The 12,357-nt window shown below is 40.1% G+C and overlaps 1 protein-coding gene across 2 annotated transcripts in view; it reads left to right on the top strand.

Moving 5' to 3' along the window:
- The window catches only part of SYTL5 (synaptotagmin like 5), a 100,986-nt gene that overhangs the window by 36,774 nt on the left and 51,855 nt on the right, over positions 1-12,357 (top strand). For both annotated transcript variants that reach the window (XM_057719027.1, XM_057719026.1), the window contains exons 3-4: positions 7,873-7,988; positions 9,408-9,516. In XM_057719027.1, the coding sequence (XP_057575010.1) occupies positions 7,873-7,988; positions 9,408-9,516 (225 nt within the window). The remainder of the gene's footprint in view (positions 1-7,872; positions 7,989-9,407; positions 9,517-12,357) is intronic.

Here is a 12,357-nt window from a genome sequence, read left to right as displayed (position 1 = left end):
TATATGCTATATACATAACATGCTATATATGCATATACATGCTATGCATGTATGATATATATCATTTTTAAAGTTTAATTTGACAATGCTTGTTCTTAAACTAGAATTAGTCTACTTATATTCATTGTAATTACTGCAGTATTCACATTTGTTTGTGTTGTGATTACTGTAATATTTGCTTTCATTTATATGATCTATAGATTGAAGTAGTATATTTTTCTCATTCCATTTTATCCTTTCTACTAGTGTAGATATTATATGAGTTTTTATTTTTAGTGGTTACCCTGGAAATCACAACATTCATATTTCATTTTATAAATCATTAGTTTTAGCCTTCTTCTAATCAGTAAAAGGAACTTGATAATTTTTTAAAGAACCTACAATATGCTGTCTACAAGAGACTCACTTTAATATTTTATTTATTTATTTATTTATTTATTTATTTATTTATTTATTTATTTTTGGCTGTGTTGGGTCTTAGTTGCAGCATGAGGGATCTTCGTTGAGGCATGCGGACTCTTCCTTGCAGCGCGCGGGTTTTCTCTTCTCTGGTGGTGGCGTGCACGCTCCAGGGTACATAGGCTCTGTAGTTGTGGCACACAGGTTCCAGAGCGCACGGGCTCTGTAATTTGTGGCATGCAGGCGCTCTAGTTGAGCGCGTGAGCTCAGTAGTTGTGCCACAGGGGCTTAGTTGCCCTGCGGCATGTGGGATATTAGTTCCGTGACCAGAGATCAAACCCGCGTCCCCTGCATTGGAAGGCAGATGCTTTACCACTGGACCACCAGGGAAGTCCCAGGAACTTGATCTTCTTAAACTCCAAATATCTTCACCCTGGCTTGTATGTACTTTTTGTCCTATGTTTTAGACATGTCTTAATTCAACAATTTAGGTATTATCATTTTGGTTTTACACCAACATTTGTTTAGATGTATCCACGTTTTACGAATTTCATTTTCCACTATTTTTTGTATCTCAGATCTACTTTACCTCCTCTTGAAGTACAATCTTTAGAGGTTCCTTTCTTCTTATTACATGTATGAACTCTCTCATGTGAATGAGTACTGTAGTAATCCATTTCAAGGGAGCCTTATTTCAGAAATATTTCAAACTGGTGCAAATGGAAAAGACATCTTCTTTTCCTTTAAGGCTAAAGACAAGAATGTCATGCTATACAGGTACAACTCAATCCCTGTTAATAAAACCATGTAGATAGAGACGTTTTACCCTTTGAAGTAGCTGTGTCCCACAACCTATTGCCATTGATTTTTTGGAAATGGATTTAGAAATTTCGAAGTGGTCTAACCATAGACATTAGCAATTGTTTCCCTTCTACCACGTAGAATACTTTGACTTAATTTTCTTCCAGATATAGGGGGATACCTGCCTGTTTTTCAAAGTGTTTACTTACTGCTGTTACTATTTGATTAGAATGTATTAAATAAAAAAAAAACCGACTTTCAAACAAAAAAGAAGTTCCTTTAGTGAAACTCTCTTGATGGTAAATTATCTCATTTTTTATTTTACTGAAAATTTTTTTATTTCACCCTTACTCCTAAACTGTGGTTTCTCTGGATATACAAGTCTAGATTGATAGTTATTTTCTCTCAGAACTTTGAAGATATCATTTCACTGGCTTCTGGATTTCATTATTTCTATTGAAAGTCAGCTGTCCTTTTAATCATCATTACTTTGTATGTAATCTGTTTTTCCCCCCTCTCTAGCTACTTTTAAGATGTTCTCTTTATCTGTAGTGTTCTACAGTTTCACCATAATGTGTCTAGGCATTTCTTTTTACTTTTCCTTTTGGAAAGGAAGAAAGGAATAAATATATACCATCATCTCCATAAGGCCAGGGTCCTTGTTTGTCTTTTTCACATCTGTACTCTTAGCCTTAGCACAGGGCTTAACACATAAAGGAATGCAATAAATATTTGATGCGTAAAGAATGAATTAATAAATCTAGTTTCCTTATGAATAATAGGAAGGAAACTCATCTTATTTCAGCATATCTAATAAACTACTGGAGACATCTGAGATAAGATGTCTCCAGTAGTTAACAGAAGATAGAGGAAGAAAATGAATCTTTTGGTCACTATTCTTTATTTTTTTTAGGATAAGATCACCTATTTTTCCCCTATAAATCTAAGGAGAACTTAACTTGACTTCACATTTAAATAAGCTTCCAAGTGAAAGTTTGAAGTCCCAAGAGTTTAATGTTAAAGAAAATTAGGGCCTAGCAAATTCTGAATACTCAGTATTCATTAATCGCAAATCATGAGTGTAACTCAGTTTCAGTCAAACTCATTCTTCAGAGTATGACCTATAGGAAACACGTCTATTCTGAGTCTTGTATTTCTAAAATATTAGATTGATGTGGCAGAGTGTAATATAACTTTCATAGTGGCTGTCATGTTTATTTTCTTTCCTCTTTTACCCCTCCATTATTCCTATCACTCTGCCCCCAACACAGACATACTCACAGGCGTGCACGCACGCGCGCACACACACACACACTCACACACACACAGCCCATCATATGAAATGCTACATGTTATTCTTTGACTTCTGTATGTTTTCACCTTTACTCAAAGCCTTGTCATACCTGGCAGCTGCAAGTTCTTTTCAGACAATTTTGACAAATATAAAGGGCTTTCCGAATAGATCCTGTTTTTGTCATAATACTGTATAACTTTGCGCAAGTTATTTAACCTCTGTGAGCTTTGATTTCCTCATCTGCAAAATGAGAATAACATAGCTACTTTATGGCTTATAGTGAGGATTCTCGATGTCATATATAAAATGGCTAGCGCATGACTTGGTGCATGGTACACACTTATTCAGTATTAATTCTCTGTTCTTCGGCTAAGCCTTCCATCTGCCTCCAGGATTTGAGAAGGTGGCAAAGGCATAATCCCAGGAGATTGTTGTGATGTTGCAGAGTTCTGAAGTGACAAATGACCCAAGTCCATATCTGAGTCAAGCACATATAAGGGTTATAGCTATTGTTCTTACAAGGATAGCAAGAGGTAATGACTAACAATTCTGGGAAGATCTTATTTGTGTTAGGTGTTGGCAGCTTTAGGCATATATAGTAAAGATGATACAGAGGCCCATTTCCTGGGGCATGTAGACCTGATGTGGCCCACTTTTCCCTGTCACACATGAAGCTGCCATTGATGTGCTATCCACCTCACCCTGTATCTCAAGAACATACCAAAAAACAAAGGCAAAAAACAAAACAAAACAAAGAAACAACAACAAAACACAAAAACCAAGCTGAGACTTTGGTGTGCCTCTCTCTATCACTGATCTATATCATTCCCCTTGTTCTTGTTTCTTTTTCTGTCAATTCTTTGTCCTGTTGTGGAGGTTGGCAAACTCTTTAAAAAACAAAATGCCAGAGAGTATTTTAGACTCTGTGGGCCCTGTGGTCTCTGCTACAGCTACTCAAGTTTGCAGTTGTAGCAGAAAAGCAGCCAGAGACAATACATAAACAGATGAGCATGGCTGGGTTCCCATAAAACTTTATTAATAGACACTGAATTTTGAATATAATTCATATAATTTTCACGTCATAAATATTCTGCTTTTGATTTTCCCCGACCATTTAAATTGTAAAAACTGCCCCTAGATCATAGGCTGTACAAAACAGGTAGTGAAGTGAATTTGGCCCACAAGCCATAGTTTGCCTACCTCTGCCCTATTGTTCCTCTGAATTTTCCATAGGTATCTTCTTAGAACCTGTGTGAATCATTTCCTGAATTGAATATTAAAACAGATAGATTTTTATGTTTAATTATTCTATTTGTTCTGTAACCACCATCACAAATTGCAACAATTTAGCAGCTTAGACCAATGTAAATATATGATCTTGATGCTGAAAACTCAGCCTCTGTGCAACAGTGCCAAATTGAATCTTGGAGATGGAGTTTTGGGTGAAGTAGAAAAGAATAGCTTTATCGTTTTACCATGGAAAGGGGGATGCAGCAGGCTCATGCCCCTGAAAAACTGTCTCCTAACCCAGCAGGATTTGGTGAGGAGTTTTATAGCAATGGTTCAAGGGTGGTGTTGCTGATAAGGATTAGGGTGTGTGCAGGGCCTGCACTCCTTTAATCTGGTCTCAGGTAATCTCTTGATGAGCTTCTCCTTTAATTTGGAGAATTAATCTGGTCTCAGGTGGTCTTCTCTGGAATGAAGAATGCTGACATCTTCCATTTGTTGGGGGTTTTAGTTCTGCAGAAGAACTCAAAGATATTGTTATGTGTATCCCTTGAGGCAGAACCAGGACCCTGCCCTAAGGCTGCACTATTGTTTCTTGACTGCTCCTCCTTTGTTTCTGCAACCCCTCCCTTCTTTGATTAGCAACTGTTTGAGTATGCCCTTTGGAACTCAGGGAAGTTCCTAGAGGCTGGAGTCTGTTCCCTAAAAACAAGAAAGGACAGAAAGGCTTCCATGCCCAGGAGCCCCACAGGGTCCTGCTGGGTTTCAGTCTCACAGTTCTGTAGCTCAGAAGTCTAGGTTGGCTTGGCTTTGTTTCTCTACTCACTGTTCACTAGGCTGAGATCAAGGTTTCAGCTGGCTGAGCTCCTATCAGGAGGCTCTGGAAAGATTCCACTTGCAAGCTCATTTTAGTGGGCAGATTCTGATTCCTTGTGGCTGTAGAAATGAGGCTCCTGTGTCCCTACTGGCTGTTAAGAGCCAGCCTTTGCTCCTAGAGGCCTCTCTGATCCTTGCATGTGGACCTCTGCATCTCAGAGCCCTCTTCTCATGTTTGGAATCTCTCTGACTTCTATTATGCAGCATCTCACTATCCAGCTTCTCCTTACTCTGTTTCTAAGGGCTCAGTGATTACCTGTGGGCCCACCCAGATAATCCAGCACAGTCTCCCTATTTTAAGGTCAGCTGATAAAGTAACTTCAGTTCCCTCTGCAAAGTTCAATCAGAGCAGTACCTAGATTAGCATTTGATTGAATAATTAAGGGCCAAGAATCTGGAGTCAACATCTTAAATATTTAAAATTGCACAATTACCACGTAGATTTCCAACATAAGTACTGATGTTTGAGTCTATATATCACTTGAGATGTATCCAGAAATAATTTAACTCATTCAAGTATTTAGATTTGGTAAATAGTTTTGGAGCTAATTCAGTAATCCTTGCTTCTCAATAGGTGATCTAGCCACTTGAGAGTAAATTTGAGATGTACATGCTATGGTCATTCAATGAATAATTTGCTCCAAGGATAACATTTTCACTTTTTTCCCAGTAGCGGAACTGGGTTTCATAGGTAACTTACCTTTGTTTCCTGTATTCAGAAGTAGTAGTTCAGGATAATTGCTGTGGAGAACAAATTGACATATTTTTCTGGAGTGATTTTTTTTTAATATTTAGGCCCAATTGTTAATTTCTAAGTTCAGTCAGGTACTGAATTTCATGGATATAATACTCTATGGCTAGAAATCTCTCTTTAACTCTTAGCTGCTTTGATTCAGGCACCATGTCAGACTCATCACCTATCTTGCTGATTTTCATCCTCAATTGTTACCCGAAAACTGGGTTCCCCTCTTGGTGGCTGTTGAGCCAATAGACATAACCAAGCCAAAGATCGGGAGAAGGAGGTATTTATTATAACTTGCAGCAAGTAAGGAGAATTGGGGAAGTTTTAAGGTAGGGGTACATGCATATTCATGAAGGGGCTTGAGTAGAGGAGAATTTAGCATAGAATTGGGGCAAAGGTCAACAGAGTCAAAAAGCTTTGATTGATTGAAGTCGAGAGGGTCAACATCATCATTCCATCCTCCACCTGGGTGGGGGCCTTAGTTCCTGCAGACTCAAAGATATGTTATTATGTATATCCCTTGAGGAATCGGGGACCTGCCCCAATGCTGCAGTGTTTTGTTTTTTTTTTTGACTACTCCTCCCTGGTTTCTGCATTCCCTCCCTTAAGATCATTAATTACTGAGACCTGTTCAAGGGCAAGCTTTGTGGCCAGGCTTAGATTACAAAATGGCTTAGGCCAAAATGGGTTCTTATGTTAAGAAAGCCATTCCTGGTTCTCTTTCACCAGGGACCCCCCCCCCCCAACATATCTGCTTACATAGTGGCCCAAGTATCTTTATCTTTCTTTTCACTCCTTGCCCCCATGATACCCTGATATACATCTTCATCATTTCCTATCCTATCTGTTACAATAACTTCTTCATTGGCCTGCCTGTTTCTGGTTTCTCCCCCTTATAATGCTCCAGAGATTCTGTGATTCAACCTGAAATTTAGAAAAACTGCCAGAGTTCTCCATTGCCTCCAAAATGGCATTCCAGCTCCTTAGCTTGACATTCAGAGATTTCTATTATGTGACCCAATCCTACCTTTCAACCTCATTTTCCATTACAGTCCTCCACAGAGGTGTTGGGACAAGTAGTAAGTCAACATGGGCCATGTTCTAAGAATGGTAAATAGGCCTGTGTAACTGGGGTAAAGGGTTTGTGTAACCATTGCAGATGGGTATGATTGTTCAAAGGTCCTTCTTTTCAACCTTCAACATTCAATTGATTGTGAAATCTAGACAGGTCCTTCTACCACTTACATTTTTAACTTGTATCCTACTCTCTTGCCATTGCCATAGCTTGGGTCTTGCCATCTCTCTCCTGGACTGTTGCCATGGCCAACCTGTCTCTTTGTCCCATTCTTTCTTTACTCTAACTCAATCGTTATATTACATCAAGGTATCATTCTAAAACAGAGTCTGATTGGGACTTCCCTGGTGGTCCAGTGGTTAAGACTCCATACTTCCACTGCAGAGGGTGCAGGCTCATTCCCTGGTTGGGGAACTAAGATCCTGCATGCTGCACGGTGAGGCCATAAAATAATAATAATAATAGCAATAATAATAACAACCAAAAAAAATAAGTAAAACAGAGTCTGATCATGGCCACTTTATAATTCAAAACCTTCATTTGTTCCCCATTGTTTTCATTGAAGATTATTTACCCACTAATGCAATGGTTAAGAACTTGAGCTATAGCATAAAAAAGAATGAAATAGTGCCATTTGCAGCGACATGGATGGAACTAGAGATTATCATACTAAGTGAAATAAGCCAGACAGAGTAAGACAAATATCATATGATATCACTTATATGTGGAATCTAAAATATAACACAAATGAACTTATTTACAAAACAGAATATGGCCACATATTCAACTAATAGTGGCCATTATAATCACCATAAAATACAGACAGAGAACAGACTCGTGGTTGCCAAGAGAGGTGGGGAGGGATGGGTTTGGAGTTTGGGATTAGCAGATGTAAGCTATTATATATAGAGCAGATAAACCATAAGGTCCTACTGTATAGCACAGGGAACTATATTCAATGTCCTGTGATAAACCATAATGGAAAAGGATATGAAAAAGAATGTATGTATATGTATAACTGAGTCACTTTACCATGCAGCAGAAATTAACACAACACTGTAAATCAGCTATACATGAATAAAATAAAAATAAACAAACAAACAAAAAAGAACTTGAACTATATGCCAGACTGCTTGGGATGGGATCCTGGCTTTACATGTGAGATACATCATTTTATTGCTCTAAGTATCCGTTTCCTCATCTATAAAATGGGGATAATAATGCTTACAGAAGGTAGCATGTGGATGAAAATATATTAAGTATGAAGAGCAATTAGCAAGTACCTGGTACGTAGTACATATTCAGCTAATAGTGGCCATTATAATCACCATAAAACACTCCAAAGATTGAGATGGGTTCTATAAATAACTGGCTGTTTTCTACTTAATTAGGGATTTTTGAGAGTTTATTTGGCTAAATAAATTGAATTTCAATGCTCTCCTCTTTTCTTTTGAGTAGGCAGCTAAGGATTGTAACTGGTGAATGGTTTTTTGAAGAAAAGGCAAAGCGTTTCAAGCACGTCAATGTTCTGGGCACTGATGTTGTCCGACAGTCCATCTTAAGAAGAAATCCAGGTAACTAAAGCAAAACCGTTTTAATCTTCATTTTGGCAGGCTAAATCATTTCCCTATATTATGTAGCAAAGGAGCACAGCTGAATTTCCTGAATCCGTTAGGTCATTTTAAAACTTGGTGACATGAAATCTAAATCTGCAACTCATACAGGGAAAGAGGAAGTCAGTAGAAAATAAAATCCACAGTGATTTTTCATATATGTGACACACTGAGATTTTTAAGGCAAGCATTTATCTTCATCACAGACAATTCTTTTCCTGAATACACTTCCAATATTTTACTAAATATTTAAGAAAGTAATATAAAACAGATGAATTACACGATTCACACTGTGAAAGCAGTCCTTGGTTTTTCAACAGGATGTATTTCAGATTTCATTTAAATGTTACTTTTTCTCATCGAGTGATTGTCAACCAAGGGCTGGTATTTTGTTCTGTGCCCCCCTCCCTCAAGCTAGGGGAGTGTTGAGATATGCAAGGGGGCATTTTTGGTTGTTCCAGTGACTGTGGGGGAATTAATGGCATTTAGAGAAGCTAAATGGCCTGAAATGCACAAGACAGTTTCACTCAATGAAGAATTATACTGTCACCTAATGCAAATAACACCTCACCTTGAGAATGCTACTCTGTGCCTTGACTACAATTTAATTGGTTATATATTGAGTGAAGCCTGTGTTTAGGATCATATTTCTCATGTATGTTGTAGTAAAGGTGGAGCAGGCGTCTTTTGGTCTGTTCCTAGCGTATCTCCCCTTTCAGATACTGGAGACAAATGCCCTTATGTTTAAGTCTGGCGGGTAGGGCTTGGAGGCTTGGACCTGATTCCAGTGCCACTTCTGGGTGTCATACTAGCAAGGAAGGGCTTTCCCAGATGGGTAACATCAGGTCTGATGCCACAGAGGGACAGAGTGGAGTAGAGTTAAAAGTAAGCAGTTAGCTCCTGCCACTTCCTCCGCTCAAACCTCAGCATCTTCCAGAGTGTAGATTGTCTCTCAAGTCATGAGGTGTATGCACAGGTGTTTGCCCTACCAGGAAGTCTAGCTTATGTGCTCCAAAATCAGGGTGTCATTTCTAGAATCCCCTGTTAGCATCCGGTCTCTAGGGATTTGGAGTTCTCATGAACCTGGGCTCCTCTGCCCTAAAAATAATTGCAGAGTTCCTCCACTGCAATCATCCGTAGAAAGCTTATCTCAGCAAAACTCACACAGATGAGTCCCAATCTTAGTCCTCGTTTAACTGTGGAACACTCAACAGATTAGACATAAGTCTGTGACCAAGCAACGTGAGATGGGAACATCATGGCCAGTTATTTAGACTTCTCTGTCCTGTGCTAATGTAAGAAAGTGAATGAAGAATAGAAAATTGCTCTCATTTCTGGCCGTCTTGTATGTAAATTTGTCTTCTGATTGTTTTTAATGAGGAGCTGAAGAAATACAAAGCCAAGAACAAACCCGCCAGAATGCAGAAAAGTCAGACACTTCGCTTTCTGCTGGGCAGAAGGGCAGCCACGATGGGCCCAAGAGAAAGGGGTAAGACACAGCCCCTTCAAGGGAATCTTTGCTCCAGTCACCTGTGAAATAGATTCCTTAGTTTTTCAAGTCTAATGTCCTTTAAGTGACTCAGAGAAGGTCAAAGACTCGACTGAGGTAACATTCTCCTATCATTCTCCCCAGGAAATGCAGTTTTAATTACTTTCAGTTTTAGATAAAGGTCCCTTCTGACCTGAACCTGTAAGGATTTTTCTTTCATTGGACATATCTGATCCTGTACCAAGTGGTTCCCTTTACCTCTGGGGAGAAGGTTTCATGCTAGGGCCAGTCTTGTCTGTAAGGAGGTGACAACTGTCTTTGTTTTAGGGTCCATACCCCTCCCCCCACCCAACCTGAGTACCGATGCAAAATGCAACAACCAAATCAGACATTTATTAACAGGGCTTAAAACATTGTCCCCCCTGTTTCAAATGCAGGCCTCCTTAAGGAAGAAATCATTTGGCCACCTCACTAACTTCATTCAGAGAGCAAATATATGTGTCAAGTGCTGAGAATAGGGATGGCAGGCACACTGGGAAGCAAGATTCAGGGAGGCACTGGGAAACTCAGAGTGAGAAGGTTTCATCAGGGGAGTCAAGCAGCCCCCAAAATGCAAGTTATGAGGACCCAAAGGCAAACTGTTGCCTCACAGCCCTGCCTGTTGCAGTCTCTGTTTCTCAGGCAGCTGGTGGCCAGGTTGGTGGCCGAGGTAGTGAGACTCCGAATCTCCACCAAGTTGCTTTATGGTTCTTTCTGGGGAGGGTGGCTTCGTCCTCAGCAGAAGCCAATGTGAAGCACTGCCAATGCCTGAGTCTTCATCGGTCTCTACAGAAAGTCAGTTTGGTTTTGTTTTTTCTTTTTAAGAATCTTGAACTGTGAATAGGCGTGAAACCTAAATGTCATTGGACTCAAATACTCATGACTAATCATGTATTCGTTAATTAGAGATGAATGGGAAAGATAGCCTAGAGGGTCCGTACATCCTATATATTGAGTCTTCCTACCACATTAAACCATTTGTCACTCTTTGGGGCTCCCACAGTGCCTTTTGCCCATGCATCACTCGTTACTTGGTGCACTCTGACACCAAGCCCCTCCTTACACAAGAATATAAAGGAAATGAACTGGTCTCGCCCGATACCCGTCCCGTGCCCCCACACCCCCGCCCTTTAATTGTAAGCTTTTTTAGTGCTGGCCCAGTGTCTTTTGCTTTTGTACTACAGTATCCAGCATGGTGCCTGGCCCATCGAAAACAATCAGTGGTCTGATTGAAATAAACTCAGAACCCACAAGTGCTTCTAGGAGCTGTAGCATGCAGACCCCAGGCCAGGCATCACCGTGTGGGTTACAGAATGGTGGGCCTGGAGCTAGGAGACAACATTGAGCCCTGCTGGAACTCAAAACCGTCATCCAATGCTTCTGTCTTCAAGGAATATAACACCTAGTCGGGGAGAGAAGGTTCAAAGGTCCACACCTGAAAAGTTAATATGTACAGAAGGATTTTAGGAAAATACAAGATGACAATATGAGCTGCATGAAAGCCTTTCTAAAACAAGACGAGGCATTAGCTACAAGAGATAGAATATGGAAATAAATAATTAAATAAGTGTCTTAGATCATCAGTGTCGGGAGGACACAGGGGCCATTGGGAAAGACCTCAAATTCTAAGTGGGACTTGATGAGGATTTTGAAAGATGGAGGGGTCTAGAATAACTAAAGAGGAGGAAGCGTAATTCCAGGTGGAGGAGACACAGTAAGCAGCACTGCAGAGGTAAGGAAAGGTACAAGGGGGTTCTCAGAGCAGCATAAATTGACATTATATTAAGTGCTCTCCTCGCCCAAAATGTAATTTTCCAGTTAGATGGAAGCTTCTGACACTTTCATGAGAGACTCTTCCAGTGGTCTTTGAAACAGAGATGACTTGGCAGATTCTATTAAGATTGTCCCAGTACCTCTGGAATACTTTTTCCCCCTGAGGAAACTTTAGCCTCTAAAGTAAATGAACGGATCTCTCTGGATATCATCACAAAAAGAATATAGCTTTGGTTTTTTTAATCAAGTGCATTGGGAAAGATCCATGTTTGAGGACTTTAGTACCTGGATCGTGACTGGAATCTTGGTTTCTGAAAAGCTCTTTTTACTTAAGTTCCCAATAATTTAGAGAAATGGGAATGCAGTTGAATTTCCTCTGGTGTGAGCCATTCCATTGTTCAAACTTATTACCCCAGGGACATGGGTGCAGTCAGTTATTGCACAAGAATTGGCTGGGTTCTAGTACGTGCCAGGCATCTCTCTAAGCTCAGGGGACCTAGCAGGGAACTAGAAGAACAGAGTCGCTGCTCTCACGGAACTGCAGTCTAATAAGCTGCTATCTCGGTCCCAGAGGATCATCCTAGCTCTCCTCTGTGAGCAAGGTGAGTTCAAGCTCCCTTTTCTCAGCATCCTGTAAACAGGCTCTGCCCGGGCGATTCCTGTCCATTCTCAGGGGACAGTGGTGAGTCCCCATGTTGCAGAAATTGGTCCATCGAGAAACCAATCACCACACTCGGAGGGTTGGAGAACTCAGGTTTATTAAGCCAGCAGCACTAGACGAGCTAACGCTCCAAAGTTCTGGGCCGCAAAACCAGAGTGAGCTTTACTTTTATAGTGCACCTGTTTACAGAGCATGGAAGTTTCCAAACAGAAACTTATAAGAGCAGGTGCAGTACATTCCATTTTTTAGCAAAACATCTTAAAGTTACATTGAATTGTTAGGTCATCTTGTTTTTCTGTTTTTCTCGCGCAGCAAGCATATTTCACAAAAGCAAAACAAGCATGGAGTTGTTTTTAGCTGAGTGTAAG

Source organism: Hippopotamus amphibius, chromosome X, assembly GCF_030028045.1.
Source record: "Hippopotamus amphibius kiboko isolate mHipAmp2 chromosome X, mHipAmp2.hap2, whole genome shotgun sequence".
Taxonomy (NCBI): Eukaryota; Metazoa; Chordata; class Mammalia; order Artiodactyla; family Hippopotamidae; genus Hippopotamus; species Hippopotamus amphibius.
Note: the sequence above shows the minus strand (reverse complement) of the source record. Positions and strands in the feature narration are given on the sequence as shown.